Raw genomic sequence first — 26,109 nt, forward strand, 5'->3', positions numbered from 1 at the left:
GGTAAGACACGCAACATGAATATTTCGACTAGGTCAAGCTTAAATTCGCCTATATGAGCCATCTTTAATGAATAGACAATTAAAGCTGCAGACAACACTAATCGACTTGAGAGTAATCGTTCAGAACCTGCAGGAGTAACGTGCGCGATTAACTTTTATCAATCTGGGAAGCATCACAAACAGAAACTACTGCAGCGCTTGCACGTTTGGACAACTGCAGAAACAAACGAAATAAATGTAATCATTGTATCAACTTTATTAGCATAACACTAGTGGTTTGCTAGTGGGTTACAGTTCCAGAATGATACTCATTCAAAATATAAATATAAAAAGCATATGTAAATATGCATGCATAAATCCAAATTATACAAATAACAATAAAAACACATTGGGGCTCCGACTAACAATTATTTGAATGACACTGGTCAAATGTTTTCAATTAGTTTTTCTAATGACATGCAAGTAAACTTTAACTGATTATTTTATTGCACTGATTCCTATGCAGCCCAAGTTTTTCCTCAAGCACATCAGGTTTTCATAATAATAATAATAAGAAGAAGAAGAAACATACAATACTGTATTCATGTATGAAAGGTTATATTCAGCTCAAAAACCTGATGTACGAGAAAAAGTAGACATTTTTTAAATCAGCATAAATTTCAAGACATTTAAAGCCCTCGCCGATACAAATTAGCTGTTGACCAATGTAATCAATAAATAGTCAATTAATCGATTTATCTGATTGAAAAATCATGTTTTAATTTTCATCCATTTATTCAAAAACGTGACATTATTCCAATTTGACAGTGTGGAAATTGCACAAACATATATTAATTATTATTCACTGATTTGGTCCATAACATGTTATAAAATAAGCAAAAGTATTGATCATTGTGGGGTGGCACGGTGGATGACTGGTTAGCACGTTGGCCTCACAGTACAGAGGTGCAGGGATCAATTGTGGCTCCGGCCTTCCTGTGTGGAGTTTGCATGTTCTCCCTGTCCCAGTGTGGGTTTTCTCCGGGCACTCCGGGTTCCTCCCACATACCAAAAATCCGAGTTTAAAATACATACTGAAAAAGATGAATCATTTAAAAAACTATCTACTTCACTGAAAATCTTAGAGAGGTTGTTGTGGTTGTTTTGAGGTATGATGTATTTTGCCTTAAAGGTATCAAACCCTGACGAAAAAGATTATTGATATTGTAATATTGACAATTTCTTCATTGTAACAATTCAAAGCACTGAAAATTATGCTCTCTGTCACTATTTTGGGGTTGTCCCATCAGCACTTAAGGGTGCAGGTTGACAGAGTGAACCCGCCATTGGTCTCCCTCAGCTTCTCCTTGTGTCTGGCCTGGACCAGACTGAACACGATGCCCGCCAGCGTCATGCGTCCATCCATCCTGCCCCCTGGGCGTCCGTCCGTCGCGGCGTTGACTCTCTTGCTGCGCATGGTGCTGATGAAGTAAGTGCGGACCTTGCCACGGCACTCGCTCACCTGCAAGGTCCATCCATCGGAGTTAAGTCATGCATCAGTCATAGATCGACCTCAGGGCAGTGGACACTAAATACGCCACGAGATGGCCCAGTTGGTTTGATTTTTAAAGTCAGTCATACAATATATTGGTCAAGCGGAAGGAAATAATCAGTCAGTCAGTCAACCAGTTTGTTAGTTTGTTAAGTTAGATGAATTAGTTGGTCACGTCAGTTAGTCAGTAATTCAGTTAGTTGACCAGTCAGTTAAATGGTCATTCATTCAGTTATTTGGTCATCTAGCTAGCTAGACAGTCACTCGGTGGGTCAGCTAGTTTTGAATTGCCATTACCATTAAGATTGATTCGTATATTTCATCATCCCCATACTTTCCTGTGAATAATATCCCCCCTTATATAATACGGGCCGTCAAGATCACACTTCATAAGCATTTTTTTCCTCCGATGTACGTTTGTGTAATACGGTACTGGTAAACCTTGGGACTGGTGGACACCCAGGCACAGTTTCTCTATCGGGCTTTTGGCTTTTAAACAGATGGTGTTGTACAGCACTCACCCCCTTGACAAAGATTTCTCCACGCAGCTCCAAGACAAAACCCCACTCTGCCAGGATTCTCCGGGTGGCCTCTGGCACCTGGATGCGTCCGCTCACCCCCGTGCTGTCCATGCGGCTGGCCAAGTTCACAGTGGACCCCCAGATGTCGTATTGCGGTTTGCTGGCGCCGATCACACCCGCCACCACCGGCCCGTGGGCAATGCCTAATGGAAAAATCATTATCCTCAGACAAACTACTATAGGCCACCACAGAAGCTTTTTTTTTTTGTCAACTTCCTGTCTGAGGAAACGCATGAGAGTGAATATAGACAATGAGTGAATTGAATCAAAGACAGTACGCATCCACACGGTACGCTATTTACCGACACGCAGTTGAAAGTCTTTGGCAGAGTGCCTGTTAATCTCCTTCAAAGTCTCTTGCAATGCCAGTGCAAACAGAACCAGTTCGCTCAAGTGATTCCATTCGTCCATAGACGTCTGCAAGGGAGGTTGAAGGAGAGTCACACACAAGCACATGGAGAGGAAGGTTAATGTGGGGGGGACTCTCTCCCACCTGTTTGTCTGGCGCTAAACCGGAGGCGGCCATATAGCAGCTTCCTATGGTCTTGATCTTCTCCACATAATGGAAATATGATTCCTCCAGCAACTATAAAACAAATGTTTTAGTCGAGACAAAACTATACAGTGTTTCGGTTTGTATTTGTTTACAAAGAATACGTATACTGTACACGATTATTAGCCATGTTCCTGATCGTTCCTCCTGTTAGCAGAATAATGCATTTGTCAGCAAGCTAGCTGTCGAGTTGGACATGAAAATTAAATAAATAAATACATATCCCCCAACCTCACTCTTTCGTCTTTCCCTCCGTAACTTGCGAGTTTCAGTCCTGGCATGTTTTCAGCAATAAATCTTGAAACATTTAAAAATATATATTTAGAAACCAATTTCTCTCTTTAAACTTCACCCCAGCCTTAACCACACAGCCGAAACACTTACAAAACTCTAAACCTGAAATTCTAACTGCACCCTAACCCAAAGTCAACAACCCAACAAATCCTCGGTCACTGAACCCAGCTCCACCCTAACTTAACACCTAACCTCACCCAACTCTATTTAACCCACCCTCAGTACTAACCCTCTCCCTAAAACTGAAAATTATCACACACTCACCTCATCGAAGCCAGCTATGATCTCATTGAGGAGTCGGAGGCAATCCACACCTTCGTGTCTGTTCTCCTTTTGCTCAAAGTACTCATTAAATCCAGCAATAGATGCAAACATTACCCCCACTTCATCATAGGACTGGGAGTAAAGCTCCTGCAAAGACAACATCACTCTTAATTGTTCACCTGCAATTGATGACAATCTGCAATATAGAGACCATAAAAAACTGCATTGTTTTTCCCACATGCTTTAAAAAACATTTTTTTGTTTTTCACACACCTCATCGTTCTTGCTGCGATCCAAAAAGTGCCGAGCCACATGCACCGGTAGAATATTGTGCAGGAGACATTCATTGTGCTCCCGCAGCTCCCTCATGTCCTCCACTTCCTGCTGAGCCTGCAGACGCCACAGAAAGTCCTGCCTGGCGGTGGCCTCCCACTGAAGAGCAAATCCAAGTCTGACGCTCTTGATTTAATTTCGAAAGACATTGAAGATGGAGAAATCAGTACCTGGCGTCCGTTGTAAAAGACTGCGACAATGAACATGACCAAGAGAAGGATGGCGATCCCTTTTCTCCTCACATAGTGAGACCTGTGCATGTATAAACAGGAAAAAAAAATCAACATTGGATTGATAAAGCACCGTCCAGCACTCATAGGACACTGCATTAGGTACATTGGCTGATGGAGTCCAGTAGCTGTACCCCCAAATAATCTTTTACAAAGAAAATAACGCGTATTTATTTGACAATTATGTTCATTGTACTGTTAAAAACCCACAAAATATGATAGCTTAAAAAAATGTGACACAGCGCTGCAATTTGAGGTGAACAAACACTGGAGTACAAAAATACACATTCAGACTCGATGTATGCCCCTGGACAGCCTTGTCCTAATTCATTTGTCAAACCCAAAGAAATCCCTTTTCTGGTTAATTTTGATATAAAGAATGGTCTCATGTACAAATTATATTGTTACTATTACGCCAAACAATCAATTATGACCTGTGCGGCATATCTTGGCGTGCGAGAGAAAGGAAGGCCAGATGGATGAGGTAGGAATAGACGGCCACAGCCAGCAGCAACACGGCCAGCTTCAGAAGGGAATTGAGACGAAGAAACACGGCGCACGTCACCATGGCGATCACGCCGCTCAGCACAAACACCTGAAGAAGACAAGGAAGCGATATTTTAACTGGAAGAATCCAAGTTTGGTGTTTTTAGAAATTCGAATGGTTACCTCAGGGTACGAACAGACGGTGAGTGAACGTGAAGCCGCGTTTGTCTTTTCCATCTCATTAGCCACTTCTGTGTCTGTGAGAATGCACCATAGCTACACGCATACCAAAAACACAGAAAGTAAATGATGACCTCTTTGATTTCAGTGAAATTTCATTTTTTTTCCATTATTATTATCATCATCATCACACTAGATTTTTTTTTTCTTCTACAAACATATTGACCAGCATGCGCACTGGATCAGTTTTACTGCGCACAAAAAAATTCTCTCCTCCTCTATTTGAAACATCTGGTTCAGTTTTACGTGGTCTCTCACAATGTCCGTGGAGGCTAAACCAAAGTTGATGACCACAGCGGTGAGGGTGAGCGTGTTGCGAGCCTTGTTGTTCTCGTGGATCCAGCAGCAGAATTGCTGCAGTGTGGCGGGGCTCCACTTGAACTCCTCCGCAAGCACCAACAGCAGCAGCAGCGTGTAGGTGAGTAAAAACAGGGAAAACTGTAGGATGGCTGGAAACAGTCTACAAAAAAAGATACAAAGCAGCTCATAGGATTGAACCTTTTAAGTGTAGAGAGAGTTGGCAATTCCCTACCTGGGCGCCGGGATGAGGGCCTGGGCGGCCATGACAAAGAGGAGCATGATGAAGGAGCAGAGCAGGTTGGAGTTGAACATTTCGTCTCTCATCTGGGAAAACTTAAGTCATTCACAAAAAAGGGCTTCATGTCAAACATCATTAGCCGAGACTTTTACCATACATACTGTGCGCGACATGGACCCACGAACTCAAGAGCCTGTAAGTCCAAAAACCTTTCCCATGGAAGCAAGCGATTTGTCAAAATTTGACTGGTGACCACCTCCCGCCCCAAATCAGCTGGATATTGTCTTTGTAAGATTGCCATTCCAGATTCAACAACGATTAACATGTCTAATTAAGGTTCTGGTGTCCCAGGTCTTCCTTTGTGGGTGAATTAGGAAGTGACTTCAGACATAGACTTGATTTCTTGAATATCAAGTCTGAAGGAAAAACTCTTGGATAATGATGGGACGACATCTTCTCAAGGGGACTTGTAACTTTAATCATTTGCAAACACTCTGGGCCACGTGACAGAATTTCAGGAGCTTGGATAAATAGAGATGGTTGGAGTCAGAAAGGTCATCAGTCTGTAATATTTTTGTCAAAACGGATATTGTTGGGAACAGCTACAGGACAGTCCAAACAGCATCTGCATTCCAAAAAACACCGCCCCCATCGCGTCTGACAATCTTACAATCAAAAGCATTGCCTTCTAAATCTACAGCCTTACCTTGTCCTCAACGTGTGTGTCCTTGAATACCAGCGAGAAAGGAGTGATGTGTTCCTTATGCATACGCTCGCTGCTGCGAACCTCGATGGCATGTTTGATGCGCTCGTTGATTTCCTTGGAAGTGGATGGCCATATGTTGGGCAGCGATCCATTCGTGAATGAGGCCAAGATCTGCAATGAAATATGAGATTGAGCAGATTGGCTCAAGGAGGGCTGTGAGGCCACTGGTGCTGGAATCAGAACATACACTATTCATGTCAATGGCACTGCCAAATGGAATTTCATGGGCGCGACTTGTTTTCTGGACGTTGCGAGGCTCGTTGTGCTCAACTATTTGTATATCCTCCTGAGGACAAATGAGAAACGTGTCGATGTTGTGTCGCCGCAGGAAGTCGTTCCTGTCAGCGCCATGTCCAGCCTCTGTCTCGTAAGTGCCTTCAAGGCAGTCCAGAGTAGCCTTGGAGATGTGAATGCGCCTGTTGAGGGAAAAAAAAATCACCAATGAGCTACCGTGCTTCCGATGAATGCCCTCCAATTGTACCGGGAAGGAGTATCACAGTAAAACCCCTCACCCTGGTATTCCACCTGCCTCCAACATGTTGGCAATGCCCACATCCCAAGACCAAACGTCAAACTGCCATTTCTGTAGCCCGAGCACCCCACACAGGACGGAGCCTGAATGGATGCCAATCCTCATGTCCATGTTAAAGTTGAGCTGCTTGCGGACAGAACTGATCGGCGAGATGGAACCAGATCAAGACTTGTTTCAGTAGCAACAGGACGTGACCAACAACTCGTCATACTTGGACTTACCGTATAGTGTTGATCATAGCCAGACCCATTTCAACACAGTGACGGGCGTGGGCACGCTGAGGTTCTGGCACCCCGGACACACAATAATAACAGTCCCCAAGTATCTTTATTCGTAGGCACTGGTGCTCCTGTCACAAAGAAAAGACCAAGACAGCTAAATAAATGGAAGCAAAACATGAGGAAAATTAGACTCAGGTTCATACCTCGGCCAAACGGTCAAATCGTCCAAAGAGCTCATTGAGGGTTCGAACCAAATCCTGAGCTGACAAGTTCATGGAAAGCAGAGTAAAGCCCTTGATATCTGCAAAAAGGATGCTGCAGAGAAGAGAGACCAACCATAATACTTGATACACTTTAGGGAATGGATGGCAACCAAATAGGAAGTCAGGTTCTACATTTATAGATAACCAACATGCAGTGTGCATTCGTTAGGACACAAAATGTTGGGTTTTTGGACTTACCTGACATCTTTGTACTGGTGAATATAAATCTTGTGAAACTCTTGAGGAATGAGCTCATCGTCCATTAAGCTCATATCAGCAATCATTTCTAAGGCTACAAACCGGGGCAAGATGGACAACACGAGACGCTCCTGTTGTGTAGAAATGTTCAAGAAAATGAAGGTCAAAGATCATCAAATTCTACCCCTTAGATGGAGTGTGTGTCTAATGCTGTCATCCTACCTGTCTCTGGTTCTCTTGTTCCAGTTTGAGGCGACCTTCGATGCAACGACGTGTTTCTAAGAACACCTGTCGCTGTGAATGATCGGTCAGGTAGTGAATGAAGAATCCGGCTGTGTTCATACCCAGGTAGAGAAGGCCTTTGGCAAAAACCTACAATCAAGAAAGTTTCACTGCCTTTACCCAGAAATGTCCTAAGTATGAAAAGCGAGGTTCTAACACTTGAAGAAAACTCACCTTTCTGAGAAGTACTGTATCATTCCGGAAGCATATGATCTCCACTATTAGATGCAACGCCGATGTCAGTGAACCGGCGCACATGGCCCACATAAGCGGTAATGGCAGCAGGGTGTACGTGGCAAACAGTGTGAACAAAAGGTACCACGACGGGTCTTTTTCTAGCCCGTATACCAGTCCTCCCAATACCTGCGTGGTCTGCGAGAGCCAGCTGGCCAGGCCGGTGTAATGAAGCCACCTCGGTGACATGGAGTCCTTGAAGGTTAGCACAACGAGGCACAGCGCTATGGCAAACACCATGAACGCGCACGTCAAGCAGCCTCGGAGGGGTTCCTTGACCTCCTCAGGTGCCAAAGCCAGGTACAAAACCAGGATCTGCAGCTTGGCCACGGCATCGATCACATTGGTGATGGCTAAGGAGTTACGTCTTTGGTGAGAGGAGTGTTGCTGGTAGAGTTTTTCCAGGTCTTTGGATTTGAAGGTGTGTCTCAACGTGGGTATGTAGATACCGTGAATAATGCGGCCCCAGTGCACAAAAAAGTCGGCATCGCTGGCATATTCGTTCCCGCTTGACCCTCCCATACTGTGGCTCATGGAGCCTCGGAGGTGGGCAGGGTGTACTCGAAATGTGGAGGAGCGCCGTTTGACTCCACGTGAAGCCTTGCTGCGGATCTGGCGGTTGATTTCTTCCATATAGGCATCCGTCACAAAGATTTTACGAGCTGGCTCCACGCCGACCTGTCACGCCGAATAAGAACATGTTGATTAGTTATTCCAAGATTCTGAGGACAACTGCGGGAATAATCACTCACCTGAGCGCTGAGCTCCTGCTGGATGATGATGTGCTTTACAGCATTCTGCCACAGCATCTTTTTACGCCTCAACCCCGGCGACAGAGTGGCTGTCAGGCAGGGAGGCTCACGCAGTTCCATTGGGAAGACCGGTGTCTCTGAAAAAGTCACCATGGCATGGTACCAATTTTCAGTTCCTGGCGTGGATGACGATGACCTGGATGAGGCAGAAAAAGTTTGAGTACAAAGCCTTTGGTCGAGAAAACTGCCCGTCATACATTCAAAAGCCATAATCTCCACTGACACTTATGGTCTTCAATTTTGGGATGATGCACCTCTATCTATTATACATATTTTACACATACTTAAAGAATAGGAAACAATTACTTAAGCTAGAAAACTGCTGTTCTATGTGTTAAGACATTGCTTGTGGCGTTCCACAGGGCTCAATACTGGGTACCAAACAGCTGGCTTTATATTGAAATGATTTTTGTAATGTTTATGAAGTGTTAAATCTGTTTGGTTTGTGACTGATACACATAACTTTTGTTCTGGGTAGGACTTATTAAACATGATTGATGAGCTTGAATTTAGTAAGGAGCTAATTGAAGTCATAGTCTAAATAAATGATCATTAATTATCAACGATATGAAAACAAATCACAAATCCGGTTCAAAGTAAAAAATAACCAATGATAATTCAGAGCATGTTTTACGCTGAGTACCCCTGTTTTACACTGCGACAACCAAATCTGCAGAAGACCAGATTGGACAATCTGGTTGAGTCCACGTGCTACCAGAAGCTTTTGAACCAATGATCTGGTGGCCAGATTTAGACATGAGCTTTCTATAATGCCCCTGAGTTAATGGCCTCAGGTGGCTCGGGCTAGAAATGTAAACTGTGCTCACCCGTGACTCACTTGCATTGTCACCAGTGCAATTCCATACATGGTCTCTCAATATTCCCTGAAATCGGGACCAACCAAAACACTCCTATGGTGCTCTAGTATATCCCAGTTTCAGGGTGCTCGACAGAGTGCTGTTTCACCTTTATTCCAGGATGTGGAAAGAACACAGAGAATCACCTGATAGGTTTCGTCCACTTCACCGAGCTAAATTCCTACGTAAAACTGTGATCTGATATAATTGTAGGAGACATGCATTTTCGAGGACGCATTTCTATAGATTTTAGACTGTTGAAGGGGTCCACACAAGTCACGTCCACCAAAGTCCCCAAACTGACCTGTTCTGTTTTGCATTTGGTGTATCCGTTGCTCGTGTTCAGGTTTAGCCTTGATATGGGCAGCCAGCCCATAACAATCCATTTTTTCCAGATTCCGCTGCATACGATCCGTACAAAAAAGGGAATTCAGGCACAACACAGGAAGCAGGAATACGATGCTTCAATCATTCCACAGACAGGTCTTTCTCCATAACGGACTAATAAAGTCGGTAAATGTGTTATTGAGAGAGAGAATGTGGAATTCTTCCAGCAGGATTGTAGATCACCACCTGCTTTGAAAGGAAGTCCAAAACTGTGAGGAAGCAGGGCAGCAGCGATGAGGAGTGTAAAGAGGATTAATTAGTGAGCAGCCATTCTCTCTGGTCTGCAACGTTCAGGTCACTGGTGCCTGGAAAGCCCCCCCGCCCCCCCTCCAAATTATTTCAGAGGAGACCTTTATGTCTACAAATGCTTGTGTTTGGGTGGAGCTACAGGAGACAGGACAATCAAAACTGTCGCTTCTGCACTGAAAAGGTTGGAAATAAAGATTTATTCATTGTGGCATGACATTTATAAAAACAGATTACACAGTTTGAGGAATAGGGTACTTTTCAAGTTAAAACCATATTTTCCTAATTATGAATTAAACTTTATTACTTTGTACAATGAAGACTTGAAGAAAGAAAGAAAGTGATTCACGATGATCTCAATGGTTGTAAGCCAGTTTCAGTCCCAAAACAATCAAAGCTTCTGTAAGGCTGATCCAACAAGTTCCCATCCGTCCCAGTGTGACACTGTACACAGCAGCTCAGACCAAGACGGCTGAGAAGCGTACCTCTAAAAATAGACGCCGAGCGAGCCTAAGGCAATTAGCCCGATTATTGCCGTCCGCAGCCAAATTGGTATTACGCTTGGCAAGGGTGGACAAAAGCTACATTTGTGCTCATTAGTTTAGAGACTTTGGCAACATTTGTTGAATATAGGCAATTTCAGAGAATATATGAACATGGACTAGGGATGGGCGAATTGGTGTCGGACTGATACGACCCTATTTTAGGGTATAGGGATACTAATGCAATCTGTCGATAACTGAAACTTGAGGCAAAAAAAAAAAAAAAACAGCACCGGGAAGTCCTGCAGAGCAGTAGTTGGCACTATCCTGCGGCAGTTTGAAAGATTGGCGAATCATCGTTTGTCGTTGTGTGAAATGGAATTTTATACATCAAAAGTAGTAGTGGTATTGATAATCATACCGGTGAGTACTCAAAGAGTGAATACTCCTACTGATATCGGTCTGAAAAAAAGTGGACTCGAACATCCACAACAGGGACGATTTCATTTATTAAATGTTGGGTTTAACCAGGGACAGTGGTTACTACAGTGGACAGTTTATCATGTTATCAGGTTACAGGTTATCATTTGGTGCATGAAAGTAATTATTGTGCTATTCTGAAATGCCTTACAGTTTATTTTGTTCATCACATTTAAAAAAAAAATCAAATTTGTTTTGACTAATCCCTCATGTTAAAATTATAGCACAACTCTATATGTTTAATGCGGTGTAAATTGTAAATAGACCTTTCAATCATTTTTAGTACATGTCTGGACCAGCTTGTGAGAAAAGTTTAATTTTTGGACGTTCTATTTATTTATTTATTTTTTAAGAGACTGTCCAGATGAAATGCACTAGCCGTATGTGGCCCCTGGTCCATTGGTTCCCCGACCTGTGAATTTGGCAAGCCCTGAAAGCTCATCAGTATTGAGGCGAACGTCTTTAGCTGCGCGCTAATCAGCTCACTGTCAAACAGCCTGACACTTGCCTCCATGGGTGTTGCTCAGCTTTGCACTTTTTAAATTTGTCTTTGGCTTTGTAAAGTTAAGCCCAAAGATGTCACTGTAGTGTATGTGGTCTGTGATAATTCACAAAATGGCCCAAAATTCAGAACTGCAAGGTGGATGTGCTAATTACTCATCCACCCTGCTGCCCAATAAAGCCATTAACAAGATAAATCTTGTTTTATGTTGAGAGGGAAGAAATTTCATGTGTGCTGTACAGCACATTTGACAATAAAGTTGTATTCAATTCTATTCAAAACATTCAAATTTAGTATTCATATGAAAACACACACACGCACACACACGCGCGCACACACACGCGCACACACACACGTACACACACACGGACACACGCTAAAAAAAACCCTCTCAATTCACGTTAAAGTTAATTTTAGTATAACCTATGTGAGAGGTAAGTGTTACTTTGCGTTATACAGTGCAGCAAATATTTGCCCCCGCCCCCCAAAAAAAGAATAAAGCGCTTTAAATTCTTGCACTCGGAACATTATTTTTTTCCCTCCACAGTCTCAGTTTTTTATCGCAATTTGGGAAATGTTGTTCCTTTCTTTTTGGCGCAAATCCGAATCGTTATTGTTACGCCGCGACACCGTCGTAAACCGGAACATATGTTTCACACTAAAGAACACTTCCGCAACGATCGTCCTGACTCACTGCTGCCGTCAGGTGGAAGAAAAAAAAATCAGCACTCGCAACCTTGTCACTTTAATTCAAATACGAAACAGATATGACGTGCTTATTACGTTGATGCTTCATTCACGACGTGATTTGAATTGATTTTGGAGTACTGTACTGTATTTTGCACGATTTGACTTTAAATATTAATATGCATGAACGTGAACTGCATGTATTCAAATTAGCTCCTGTCAAAGTAGTGGTGGGCTGACTCATATTTACCAGTGAGCAAGTATCACAGCTGTGTGTGCAGTTGGATCGATTGCCTATTTTTTTAAACTTAATTTTACATTTTCCTGGCTGGTGGAAAGTCCGACTTATCGAAGAGGAGTGGTGATGGCTCCATGGTTAATATTCTTCATTTAATGGTGAGGAGTAAATGTTGACAGTGGGTGGTTGAGATAGTTTAGTTGGTGGTGGTTAGCTAACCTGATCTTGGCTGATAACAGTGTCTCAGTGACATTTGATTATTTACAATTGTTCATTTGATTATTTACAATTGTTCATCGTTTTAAGACGCTCGTTCTCGTGACGTAAAAAGCAACGCGAAAATGTGTTGAATAAACACCGAAAGTGTGGAAATGTCAGAAAAAACGACGAGCTAAACACAGCTACACATGTACTATTCAATACTGGCTCGTGTTAATTCGCAATTTCTTTCGGAATAACCTCAACCGTATCAAGTTCCTTATGTGTACGCGGTGCGCGATATATATGCTCAGTTCTTATCGACGTTAGCATGTTTACATCGTCGGCTAATTTTGGCTTCCCCACAACTTCCACAGGCCAATGGACATCCCGAGGTTTTCCTGAGTGTCCAAGCCCGGGTGAAACGTCATTCAGGCGCCCGAGTGTCTCACTTCTTCCCGCCACTGTGACGCTGGAAGTGGACCTCCACCTAGTGGCTAACATCCAGCATGACAGGTGAGCAATGGTGACAAGCCCAAGCCACAATATTAAAAAGCTGTCATACTTAATATCACAGCACTTCACGTCGTCCTCCGGCTTCTTCTCGCATTCCCAAAAAGATGTATGTTAATTTGAAGACTTTAAATTGTTCTTTCAGTGTGAATATGAGCACTGTCAGGGTTCAAACCGAGACGTTAGAGCTCTTTGTCCCCAAAATTCCACTTCCCTCATCATGGGTGCATTCGGAAATACGCTCCGAGCGCAGTGTCTCACTCAGACAGTTTGGAAACACTTGGATAATATCCCCTTCCCCCCAAAGGTAACCTGTATTTCAAAAATTCACCTATCGCGGGGATCATCAAGTGAGCCAATGCTCTCTCTGAAATCTTGAAAACATAGCGTGTGCGGGACCAGACAAAACTGTACTTATCTTTCGAAACCATACAAATTGTCTGACACATTCTTCATGACGTCAAAGCTTTTAGAGCCACAGGCTAACCAATCATATGCAGGAAAAACTCTGCTTCAAGATTTGCGACTGGAAATATTGAACAGGTTGACAATTGTAATAGATTACCGATATGTGAGTACCCTTAACTTTGAATGCCAAACCCACTGCCTGCATTTTTTCATATGTCGGTGGGTGTGCGTACCCTGCGCTCTTTTGTCTCTGCCTGGTCCAGAGTGACACTTGGAACTATAGAGAAGCCCATTGTATCAGTGAGATGTTTATCAATGAGTCACAGAGGAAAGCGTTGACCGAGCGAGAGAGAGAGCAAAGCTGTCGGACTAATCGCTAATCTCTCCCATTAATGCGGTCAACCTGCTTATGTGGTGAATATTAATGACTTAAGGGAAGTTGGCACAGCCGTGGGCTTTCTTGTATTATCTGAAGCAAGTTTGGTGTCGTTGAGTATTGATTTGGCTGCCATGCCCTTGCACGTACCCGTGCCTGTCGACGTTCCGGCCTCTCAGAGGCTGTCACTGGACTGTCGCACACTTCTCGACCATCATGTTGGCAAGGGTAAGTGTGGCGCTCTACATCCACTGCACAGAATTGGTTTTCATGCGTTATTGCATCTTGTATCTTGCTGAGTGGTGAAGGTTTGCGAGTGTTTGCAGACGTAACGAATGTTGGTCAGGGTTCATTGAAGATGATCGCCATTCGCAAATCATTTTAACTGTCGCAAACAGTTTTTGTTGTTGCCGTCAAATATAAACATAAAGGTGATGGTGGCGGTGGTGGTGTTGATGCCGAACCTCCTCCTCCGAAAGAAAGAGCAATGAAGGCATGCCACTCAAAATTTGGACTTGCATGTGTAGTACTGTAAAAACCCTTAAAAATCAATGAGAGAGCAAGGGTTGGCTGTGACGTATATATTATTGCATATTAACCCTTTCAGGGACAGTGGTTGCGCCAGTGGACACTTTATTATTTGATCAGGTTACAAATTGTATGAAAAGGGGGTGCCCACCATAGCACTCGCGCACAGATGCACGCACACCACGATGAGCAACAGTCGGAACGGGTCGAAAATGAACGACAGCTAAAGATACAAACAAACAAATCTTTTTTTTCCCCACCCATTTCCTCCTCCAACCCCTTGCGGTCGACTTGGGACCAGTTCGCTGGCTCCCGGTCGATTCTGATCGACGTATTGGGCACCCGTGCCTTAAAATCTGAGCTAATTCGCTCATTAGCTTAGCGCCGTTGTTTGCACATGAGCGGTGATGCAGTCATCAGATTGGTTCCCCTATATGTCAATCAAGTAACGGGATTGATGATAGGCTGACGTAGTGCGTTCTGTGTAGTTAGCGCCTTCGTTTGAATGGCATCGCCACTGCGGAGGCGTTTTCGACGCTTGTCGTGTGAAAGCCCAGGAGCCGCATTAGAGCAGCCAAAGAGCCACATGAGGCTCGCGAGCCGCGGGTTGGCCACCCCTGGAGTAGATAATCACTCCCAGGCAGCATGTGAACAACTGCTGTATCACACTTTTTTTTTGTCGTTTGTGAGTATTTTAACACAAGATGCTTGGGTCATAAATAAGGACATTTTCGGAAAGGGCTAAACACTTCATCTCATTCAAATCGGCATTGCAGTGTAGAAGAATATGAATTTCAAAGAGCGAAGGCTGAAATTTTGAGAAAAACAACTGCTTCACTTCCCTCGGTTGATAGGGTTTATTTTATTTATTGTTAAAATACACATAGGATGTATATTTGATTTTTTTCTCGAATGTCCTCATACGAAGCGCTTAAGACAGGGGTGGCCAACCTTTTATGACCAAAGGTTGGCAGCTTGAGGCAAGGAGATGGCGTGGGCGGGGAGGTATTGTGATACGCTGTCCTAATTTCACCCCCCCCCCCCCCCCCCACTTCCCCTATCTCCCATCTGCAAGGTACATTATGCATAGCGTGTGTGTATTATTTTTGGGGAGGGGGTTTGGGGGGGTGAAGACAAACAGGAAAATCCAAGGTCATCCCGGCATGCTTCTGTGACGTCGCCGACCAGCCCCCCTTTTGTGTGCATCGACGCAGCCTCTGCACCAATCGCCGTGCGCCTTCCTATGCCTTTTAGCTCGAAGCACACGTGCATGCAGCCAGGCATTAATCCCCAAGTGTGTGTGCGCGCGTGTGTGTGTGTGTGTGTTCTTGGCACAGCGGTTTGCGTGTGTAAGTGCCAGCGCACGAGTGAGTGAACCTGCTGAAAGCAAACACGACCGGTGGAAGCAGCGGCTCTCCAGCGTCACGTTCGATGTACGGTAAGAATAAACTGATCGTATCGTTCGATCGTGAGGATTGGAACCCCCCAGCAGCCTGTTTGTCTGCATTCCCCACATGCGCTCTCCTCGCACACGCGTGAGTTTTACATCACGGGACCGCCGGCTCGCACAAGGACTGCATATTGAATCAGCGGCTTTGAAAACTCCCAATTTCTAAGATGTATGTATTTGGTAATGATGTTTAATTTCCAGGCTTGCTCATCAGATTTTCCATTGGATGTGGCCCCTTTGCCTTTCCCCCCGCACTTGCATTGTGGTCAGCGAAACTATTCCAGTATGTGGATAGTAGTTAACCGTGGGCTGCTACTAAGAAGCATATGGTGCTGCTGTGTTGTTGTTTTTTTTGTATTTGTACATTTCACCCCCTTAATGGGGAGTCAAGTTTCTTGGCGAGCGCATCTTGGCAATAGCCAGATTTAAATTGGACAAAGGAGTCCGCCACCTTTTAAAAATTTTCCACGCTGCTAAAACATTGCAGTCCGAGCGCACCTGTTGACATCCAAGTTGTTCTAAATTTCAAAAACAAACATCCCCTGAGGATCCAATTTAAAGTGAATTAATATGCCGCAAGCCCAAACCACTGTCTGCCGTCATACAAGGGAAAGTACAAAGCCGCATTTTCACATTATCGGCTGTTACAAAAATGGGAAGAGTTCAACTCTTGGCTGCTTTGTGTAGTCTGCCTTGTGTTGAAATACGAGTTTCAGTCATCCGTGGACAAGCTCACAACGTGAAACCATTTCTCAAATCATCTTTCTCCATTGAAATTAATAGATGTGCCATTAATCCATCCAAGCCTCCCCAAACATTCTTTAAATGTGTTTTTTTTTAAATCAGGAAAATAGCACTATTTACTTCAAATCATCATTCCCCATTGAAATGAATAGATGTGCCTTTAATCCGTCCAAGTCTCCCCAAACATTCTTTAAATGTTTTTTTTCTTTTTTTAAATCAGGAAAATAGCACTTATATTATTTACCTAAGAAAGACATAATCTGGTAGTAATAACATCATTACTTAGAATGGACAGAATTTTACAGTTTATTGATCATTACCAATTCATCGCGGCTCCTTCTGGGGTGTGTCACTTGACCACTTGGGAGCAGTATAATAAAGTCACGCAGACACAAACCAATGATAGTTTCCGAACTCCCATAGGTGACTCTGCGTAAACTGCACTCATATTAGCCATGCAATCATAATTTTTTTTTTATACAGAGGATAAAGAACTTATGCCTGTCAGTGTTTCTATATTGTCTGTCCACATTAGTGTTTAAATATCTGTTGCTTAATTTATTGTGACATGGCCACATCGAGGCTATTCATGAAATGAAGTAAAACTGGTAAGCGTTTGGAACAAGTACGAATTGAAAGACACCAAGAAGGTATTTGCAGTTTGATACGATTTAGTACAATGGTAAATGCACTTAACCCACACATACACATGGTTCTACTTTCGCAAATGAACGTGGAATCTGTCTTCCATTATTTACTGAAACTGATCGGTTCGTTGTTTTTTGTGCTCAGGCAGCGGTAACAAACATTATCTAGTGCCGCAGCGATCAAATATTTGGGTATTCGGATAGACTTCTGAAAATTCTACAATTCGGACGAAAGCGCCGTTCAGTGTATTTATGGTAGCATCCACATGATGAAATTAGTCGCCATCAGTTTGACTCCTTTTCTGGGTCGATGGTAATCACCAGGCATTAAATTTTTGCTCTCACTCATTCGCGTCTGTGGTGTTATCTGGAAAAAAAGATAAAAATAGGAAGTAAGCATTTAACTGTGCATCCCCAACCTAGTTTCTGATTGATTGTGACTCATAATGTGTAGGCTTTGGCGGTGTGTCGATGGGATGTGTGTGCGGCGTCTCTCTCTCTCTGCCACCCACTTTGAATTAGTTCCATGCCTCAAAATGTGTACGACGAAGTAGCCTAAAAAAAAACAACAACAAAAACACAGGCGATAGATTTGAAGTGTGCTCTCGGCTGATCGTGACCAAGGCGCGTTTTTATGGATGGCATGGATGCCGACTGAAAGTCTCATTTCATCCCCACGTCAGTTTAGTTTTGCTCGCCACTTCCCGGCGTCAACCCCACCACCACCGCCATTATCATTATCACCATCATCTTCATCATTGTCCTCCTCCTCCTCCGGTCTTTCAATTGCTTTATAGCTTCCCACAACTTCCTGTGCCATTGTGTGTATGTGTGTGTTGAAGTAGCCTTTTGAATAGAAGACCAATTTCCGCTGAAAAGTTGAATTCGTATTCCCAAAGCTGTTTCATGTCATTTCAGTCATCGTACAACATCGCTGTAATACTTTCCATCTTGCGGTTAGCTTTCTTTGTCCACTTTCATGACAGGTGAGAATTTTTAAACGGCCTTGTGCGGTTTGAAAACGGTTTCTGTTTGTTGCTATCAATGTTGCGTGACATGTCGATATTATTTTCGCCCTGATTTCGCCCTCCCTTCAGCAGCGTATTCCCCGTCTGCTCCGACCAGCCTTGCATCTTTTATCCTAACAGGAGAGCGTTAATCTAACATTCCCGGTGGTGGGGGGGGGGGGGGCGTTGTAATCTGTTAATGTTTCCCGGGCCGTTATTAGGGAGATATAAATAGCAATGTGATTGGCTGTTTACTTGACGTGCCCACCGGAGGGGTGTGTGGGGGATGACCAAGTCACAGGCACAAGCCACACAAAACACACACACACACACACACACACACACACACACACACACACACACACACACACACACACACACATTCTGCATGGGGCCTGCAGCTCTGCGTCCAATCAGGTTGGAGTCGTGACAGAGGTCCGAGTGGAACGTCTCTTAGGTGTTTGTGTGCCACTGAATGTGTTGTCAGTTCCTCTGGCTGAGTAGGCAGATGTGATTGTTCCATCGCTGCCATTAAAATACTTGAACTTCTCCGCCCACTTAGCGTTTCTTCGCCAAGGTGGTGCCGCACTAATCCATCGCGATAAGTCCCGCCGTGCACAAACGTCACCCGCGCGTGGGCACAACAGATATGTTTTCTAAGCTGCTTCCCGTTTACAGTGGCAGTCGGTTACGTGTTAGAGTGCTTATGCTAGCTTAATACAATAATTGCGTACACCCCTCAATAATGCGATTGCGATTTATTATGCGATCTCTTCCCGTGTTAGGCTTACGTCGACAGTTAATTTATCGACTTCAATTTGAGTTATTAACTTACTAAACATTTGGACTTGCAGTCTTTTAAGGATGCATGATGACAAATGGACACATTTCTACCGCACAATTATGGTGTTAACATCAATCAGTGAGTCATTAGTCAGATTACAACAAATCTGTGACTTTACCACTTGAAAAGAAAATTGCATTATTTTCCGATGAATTCTTCTGCCCGAATTTGTATGTTCACTCCATGTTTCCTTTTAAAATTTGTATTTATTTTTTGTTTGGGGTACGCAGGCTTTCTCTCAGATTCCTACAAGTACCGTCTGTCGTCGTTCCAAAGGTTTGTTCCTACCCGCGGCCCAAATGATCGCAAGCGGTTCTGACAGCGGATGGATGGTTGGTACATCACAACAAACAGAAAAACGGCAAAGACAAATGTCATGAAATGAGCAAAGTCTTGAATAATGGCTCTCTGTCGTCCCCACATGACTTCCAAAGCCACTCTTTCATTACAGCAAACGTCGAGCTGTGCGGAAAGTGCATTTGATTCAAATTGGGAGTGCTCTGCTGCTCGTATTTCAATCGCCACGGGTTAGCGAGTATGTCAGCTCTCCCCCCCATGTGTTACCTCTCAAACCTTCACCCAGAAATCACTTTTTCACCACAGGGGGGGCAAGAAGAAGCTTTCAACTGTGATTCATTCAGTGCGTCACAAACTAACCCACTACACCAGGGGTGTCCATCTCATTTCACATTGGGGGCCACATACGGCCTCAGTAGATGTCAAGTGGGCCGGACCATTAAAATTAAACCACACTCTGCAATAAATAACCAAAATAATTTGTCTTTCCTTTGTTTTGGTCTAAAGAAGCACAAGAACATTCAGAAAATGTTGAAATTTAATGAACATATCTTTTAGAAAACATTTCTGAGGTCTTCTTCTCTGATCAAAACAATGTCCCCTAGCGGATACTCCATGAATTGCACATTATTAAAAATATTCATTCCGTGTCTTTTATGCATTTTTTTCACTTTTAAATGACCCCGTGGGCCTGATTGAACCTCCTTGGGGGCCGGGTCCGGCCCACGGTCCGTATGTTTGACACCCCTGCGCTACACCCCATCACACACGCCATCCAGCTTCTTTTTTTTTTTTGTCTCTTACTGCACCCCCCTTTTTTTTTCTTTCACCCTTACCACCTTTCTTCCCTGCTGGATTTTTATCGGTCGAAAAATGCATCCGAACTAATCGATGGTATGTCACAAAAAAACAAAAGAATTAACCTTGCCAGTCCAATACTTTTGGAGCGGACTGTACATAGCTGTAGCGTGTTGTCCTGAGCTGGTAGGGCTGATGTGGTGTTTCTTTCATTGTTCCTTCCGTCTTTGTTTTTGGCTCGTGGGCTGAGCAGCATGTTGTTTGTTAAGACTTTTAATACAATTCACAGATGCTGACTGAATTTGCGCACGTCCGGATTGGAATTGGTATCGATTGTGCAGCTCGGCCGCTGGCAACTCTGCGATAAACTCCTTAATGCGTCCTCCGCGTCATGTGAAAATTTCGAGCCGTGATGGGAAACCCTGTCAAATGGAAGGAAAAGAGCCCGGATGGAGTCAAGGGCTGTTCGAAAGGCCTTTTGAAGTGGGAGTCGGCCTCTCAGTAACCTGCCGGTTCAAACTTGTTTCTCGGGAAGCAGGTACGACGACATTTCTTTGGCAGATTACATTAACGGTTTCGATTATTTATCTTGGATTCTTTTGCTGTCTATTCTCTTCCTCTCGCTCCCTGGAAGCTCCTCATGAGTCATCACTGCAGGAGTCCTTCAACCAACCAAAATCTAGCAATCAGTGACTCCCACATTAACCCCCCCCCCCAAAAAAAGCATAGGAATACTGCAATGTTTGTTCTTGTCAAGGGCCGTCTTCGTTACACGAGAAGGAGAGGGGGGGAAAAAGCGAAAGAGAGGGCGGGAGAGCGAGTGCGCTTGAACGCCATCCCGACTGAATTGTCCGTCAGAGCTGCAATTTACGATCATTTTCACACTCGATGAATCTCACGGTCATTTTCTGTCGAGTAATCCTTGAATCTGATTCAAAACATGTTTTCATTTCCTTTCCTTTATTAAAAGAAAAAGAGATGTCAATTCAAATTGACACTACAGCCAAAATGCGTCAATTTATGAGCATTCGCTAACATTTTTTGCGGCAGAACATGTGCAAAAATGTTGATCATTGTTTCCTAAAATCAAAACAGATGTTTGCAACTATCTGATTTGGAGTCAACACAAAGATAATGAATCATTACAGAATGGAGAGTGTTTATTGTTGAGAGTCTGAAATTCGATGGAGTTTGGACCTTTTTAAATTCAACAAGGTCTCAAAACAACCAGTCGATGACCCCAAAAATAATTATCTCGTGTCCACGTTCTGTGCATGTCGTGACTCCTGCCGTTGTTTTCACTCAGCCTGGATTTTGTGTCAGGCTAATACTAATACTAGCTTATCATGTGTCATGACATAAAATGTCACTTAACAAGCTTCAATTGAAACTAACTAGGTGCGATTAAAACATTTGTTAACCAGCGGCTTTTTTTGGGGTTATTGAGAGCAAGGCAGCCTAATTCATTGGGGATCCCAAGCCCCAATAAATTGGGGGTGTTGAAGTCACCAAGGGCATCTGTCCATTGAAAAAAAAAAAAATCGTCACACCAAAACATCATCAGTAAACATCGAAACCTTAATAGCGAAAAATAAGAAGTTATCGATATTAGTGCGAAGAAGTGATACATTTATGCCCATAACCCTTTAAGGGACAGCGGGTCACGACAGTGGACAACCTGTCATGTTATCATGTTACAAGTTGTCATGATTGGCGCATGAAAGGGTTAAATAATCCAACAATGCCAAATGTTATCCGATTTGACGTTTCTTTTGTCCAATCAGACAGACATCAACAGCCACTGAAAAGACCAATTGACCATTCAGTTTGACCATGCAGGGAGGTCGGACTTTATTAGAAACCTAAGTCATAGAGAGGAGAGTAATACATGCCGACTGAGCGAATGGAATCTCGGGAACGCGTTATTACTTGCGTTACTCAGACTCTTGACAGGTATACTTGTGTTCATAATGCCTTATATGACTGCATTAGTTACTGTCTTGTTTGCAAGTGGTGCGCTACATCCCGACACTAAGGACAAACGATACCGGTGGCTTGCGTTTAAAATTCATGTCACATGACCATGTTTTGTGTCTCCCGCCTTTAGGGGTGTGCGGTTGTTGCGGGGCTCTCAGGCCTCGCTACAAGAGGCTGGTGGACAACATCTTCCCGGAAGACCCGGAGGTGAGTGACTCAGATGGGAGCTTGGGACGGCCTTGTTGAGACGTCAGCCGACAATCGAGCTCTGTATTCATTCATTCATTTTCCGATCAGCTTTATCCTCACAAGGGTCGCGGGGGTGCTGGAGCCTATCCTCGCCGTCTTTGGGCAGTAGGCAGGGGACACCCTGAACCAGTTGGCAGCCAATCGCAGGGCACGCAAAGACAAAGAACCATCCGCGCTCACACTCACACCTAGGGACAATTTGAAGTGTTCAATCAGCCTGCCATGCATGTTTTTGGAATGTGGGAGGAAACCGGAATACCCGGAGAAAACCCACGCAGGCCTGGGGAGAACATGCAAACTCCACACAGGGAGGCCGCAGCTGGAATTGAACCCGGTACCTCTGCACTGTGGGGTCAAAGCGTAAACCACTGGCCCACCGGACTCCCCTAGCTTTGTATTCATTCTTGAAATTTAGATGATACAATTTAATCCGTCCCTGACCACGGTCTGAACTCAAAACTCTCTTATCTCAAATCTCACATCCCCAAAATCGGAATTGACCTGCGATGTGAACATAGGCTACTGTAAGTGTCTCAATAATCTGCAGCAATATTAGTCTTTTTTTTTTTGCAGAGGATAAAGAATAGATGCCTTTGAGAATGATATATCTTCCTTTAAGCGCTACAACACAGCCACATAGATGCTATTTGTTCGCCCATCATTGGCCTTTCCCATTACGTGTTAGCATTCATCTAGTGGGAACATTTTGTTTGTTTTAAATGGATGTCTTTGTTTTAGACTCGCAATTACAATCTTTGCCGTCTTCATGTTGGATTTGGCATCTTAACCAGGAGTGGCATTGAACAGCTTGAAGTCTGTGTTATACTGAACAGAGTAGTTGTGCTGCAATTAAAGGTGAAGGTCAACGCGTGAAGATAATTTGTCTTGTCAGAAGTGGACTATTGGGGAAACCACACAGCTCATCGTTAATTGCAAAGGCCGATGTGAGTCCAGTAACTTCTGGAGAAAATTATCGCATTTCTTACAGCTTGAACTGTTTCAGTGAGTTCCGCTTTAGGAACACTTTCCTCGTCAGATCTCGGGCCAACACTGTCGAATGGGGAATTTGCCTCATTTCCTTCCTTGACTTTGATGCCTGGATTTTTGTTGAATTTTTTTCGTACTCTCCCCCAAATTTAGCTCTGAAGCCATCAAGTCGGGAACTGGAACAAACGAGAATGCTGTCACAATATTTATTCTAAATTAAGTTACAATGCTGTCATTCTTAAAATATCTTCTTTCTAAAAGAGATCACAGTGATGCATATGTGAAGCAAATAAAGTAGGTCAAGGGAGCGGAAAAAAGGTTTCTTTTTTCCTCTCCTTTAATTTGTTTTCTTCCTCCAGGATGGACTGGTGAAGGCCAACATGGAGAAGCTGACATTTTACGCCCTGTCGGCTCCAGAGAAGCTGGACCGTATTGGAGCGTATTTGTCTGAGCGTTTGTCGAGGGACGTGGCGCGGCACAGATACAGGTGAGCATCACCTGTCAGTTTTCCGGGTGTCTTCACATTAAAGGATGCAACGTACGCGTCCTTTGGCAAAGGCGTCATGTCAGGGGAGCGACACAACTGAATAACTTTTAATCCCAGCGATTAAGCCCCGCTATCTGAAGACAAAAGCCTTTTCTATGATGAAATCCCTCGGAATTGCCTTTGCCGTTTATACAGAAGCTAAAGCGGAACATTATAAAATTAGCAGCAATTTCAGACAACAAAAAAATCCAAAAAGACCAGCCGGATATTCTGTTGCGTGTCCATCTAAAAGAAAAACTAGACTCTCCCCTTTCACCAGAAACAGCATTTTCGGTTTAAAAAGCAGAAAAAAACAAAAGCATTTTGTTAAAAGAAACATATTAAGCGGAACGGAGACTTTGGCGCTAATATATATATACTTTTGGAACACCTCAAGCGAAAACAAAACCAAGAAAGGGCTTTTGATGGCAAACGGATTATTTACAAGAATACAACCAAGAAATGTGCCACGACTGACACGGACTCACCGCAAATGGCTCAAGATGATTATCAGTGGCTTTATTTTTTCCACATGGCTTTTCTCATTCACTCCATGGACCGTGCCAACTTTTCTCACGAACACAACACACACTTTCTATGAAACACACATCCGAAACTTGTCAAACCTCCAACGTATTGGCATTTTCTCCCACATGATCGACGTAACAAGCCGAGATTGGCCCCCTCTTTAACTTTACCTCTCAAATTGAAGGAATTCGAATGAGAGGTTTTTTTTCCCCCAAAGTCATGGCTTTTGTTGTCTGCTTTATGAGAATTTATAGCGCCGTGTTGTCTCTGTTGCCTCAGTTACGTCTGCATCGCTATGGAAGCACTGGACCAGCTGTTGATGGCCTGCCACTGCCAGAGCATCAACTTGTTCGTGGAGAGCTTCCTCAAGATGGTCCGCAAGCTGCTGGAGTCCGACAAACCCAGTCTGCAGATTCTGGGAACCAATTCGGTCAGTCGCTAATGGGCTTTTTTTTTTTAAATAGCAGTTCCAAGGCTCCAAAAGAAAAAAAAAAGACCATAGAGTGAATGAACAATTACTTTTATTTAAAAAAAAAGTTTTGTTTTATACAATCAACAACAGTTTTTGTTTCTTAAATTCTCATTGTGTAATAACAGCAAACGTAATTTTTTTTTTTTTTTTTTTTTTTTTTTAGCTACCGGTAAATGAAAGATGCAGAACTTAAAAGTCAAACTCAAAACTCAGGACTCTTTTGTGAAAACAAATCAGAACCTTACTGATAAATTATAAATATTTCATACTATAATTAACATACTTTTAATCTTATAGGCCACTCCTGGTTGACATACACCATAACAGAAGTGAATTGATTTCCAATTTTGGTCCTCTTTAGCAAATATTAAAGTCTCTCCAGAATCCAGACACTTATTAACTTGCCTGCTATTTTGCTTTTCCAATTTGGATGTGTTCCGCTTTAAAGCGGTTCGAGTCAGACCTGTGTGAATAGTGGACTCGGTCACCCAAGCACTTAAGGGGTGTTCACACGGCACACATTTGCTCCGGCGCTGCACCGATGTATTTTCTTGCGATATATTTTTCACCGCAGCAAATTGTGTGGAGCGTTCACACGTACAAAGCCGCTGAGCGTGTCTGCACCGGCACAGCGTCGGTGCAGCCCCACTTGCGTTCACATGGCAGTTTCTGCAGCGGAGCAAAACGACAGAAAACAAATGAGCTGTCGTGTTGGTTCTTTTTAAAACGTATACGCAACTCAAGCGACTACTGGACGTGCCGTCCTTCTCCTTCTCGGTCTCCGTGCCTTCTGCTCGAGAGTGACCGCCCCCGAAAACGTAAATCAACGATAACTTCAATGACACTCAGAAAAGCAAACACATAATGCGCTAAACAGAAAATCAAGAGAGGAAATCACAAAATAAATTATATGGGGGGGAAGGGGGGTGTAAACACACAACAAAGGAACAAACGACACTAACAACTCCGAGACAGTCCAGTCTCCTACAAAAGGAAAGATGTTACCAGCCAAGTCTTGTGTCGTTATTAAACAAACACATGACGGAAGTCCGACAGAGCACGAAAGCAACGCATTTTCGCCGTACGTACGCCTCACAAGCATTTGCTCTGGAGCAAATTTAACCCAGTTGCGTACACGCGTGCAAATTTACATCGGTGCTGCTTCGCAAACGAGCATTTGCTCCGGAGCAAATTTTTAAACCACCTCCCTGAGGTGGATTTGGTCCGGTGTAAGCCTTTTTCCGGGGCTACGCCGGAGCTAATTTGCACGTGTGAACGCTCTACTGGGGCAGCCCCGGCGTAGCACCGGACCAAATCTTGCCG

At 43.7% G+C, this 26,109-nt stretch overlaps 2 protein-coding genes across 3 annotated transcripts in view; one reads left to right on the forward strand and one right to left on the reverse strand.

The window, feature by feature from the left end:
* Positions 1-293: 293 nt before the first annotated feature.
* LOC147187936 (adenylate cyclase type 8-like) lies at positions 294-9,798 on the reverse strand. Its single transcript, XM_086100720.1, has 21 exons — positions 9,520-9,798; positions 8,299-8,494; positions 7,487-8,224; positions 7,253-7,402; positions 7,031-7,161; positions 6,773-6,884; positions 6,570-6,697; positions 6,329-6,487; positions 6,004-6,232; positions 5,757-5,927; positions 5,045-5,145; positions 4,771-4,972; positions 4,456-4,548; positions 4,221-4,381; positions 3,727-3,808; positions 3,497-3,655; positions 3,224-3,370; positions 2,606-2,698; positions 2,415-2,529; positions 2,053-2,255; positions 294-1,501 (listed from the first exon to the last, which is right to left on the reverse strand). Exons 2-21 carry the CDS (start codon positions 8,449-8,451, stop codon positions 1,286-1,288), a joined length of 3,543 nt encoding a protein of 1,180 aa, XP_085956846.1. The 5' UTR covers positions 8,452-8,494; positions 9,520-9,798; the 3' UTR covers positions 294-1,285.
* A 3,903-nt stretch (positions 9,799-13,701) lies between these two features.
* LOC147187937 (protein EFR3 homolog B-like) overlaps positions 13,702-26,109 on the forward strand; it is a 28,332-nt gene continuing 15,924 nt past the window's right edge. The window contains exons 1-4 of one of the 2 annotated variants that reach the window (XM_086100149.1): positions 13,702-13,960; positions 22,155-22,231; positions 23,620-23,747; positions 24,594-24,744. In XM_086100149.1, the coding sequence (XP_085956275.1) occupies positions 13,867-13,960; positions 22,155-22,231; positions 23,620-23,747; positions 24,594-24,744 (450 nt within the window). In that variant the 5' untranslated portion in view covers positions 13,702-13,866. Of the gene's footprint in view, positions 13,961-15,733; positions 20,586-22,154; positions 22,232-23,619; positions 23,748-24,593; positions 24,745-26,109 lie in introns of those variants that run through there. The other variant, XM_086100148.1, reaches the window with a different exon arrangement.

The sequence above is a fragment of the Hippocampus guttulatus genome, chromosome 20 (assembly GCF_054856545.1).
Source record: "Hippocampus guttulatus isolate MCC_2025c chromosome 20, RoL_Hgut_1.0, whole genome shotgun sequence".
NCBI classification, from domain to species: domain Eukaryota; kingdom Metazoa; phylum Chordata; class Actinopteri; order Syngnathiformes; family Syngnathidae; genus Hippocampus; species Hippocampus guttulatus.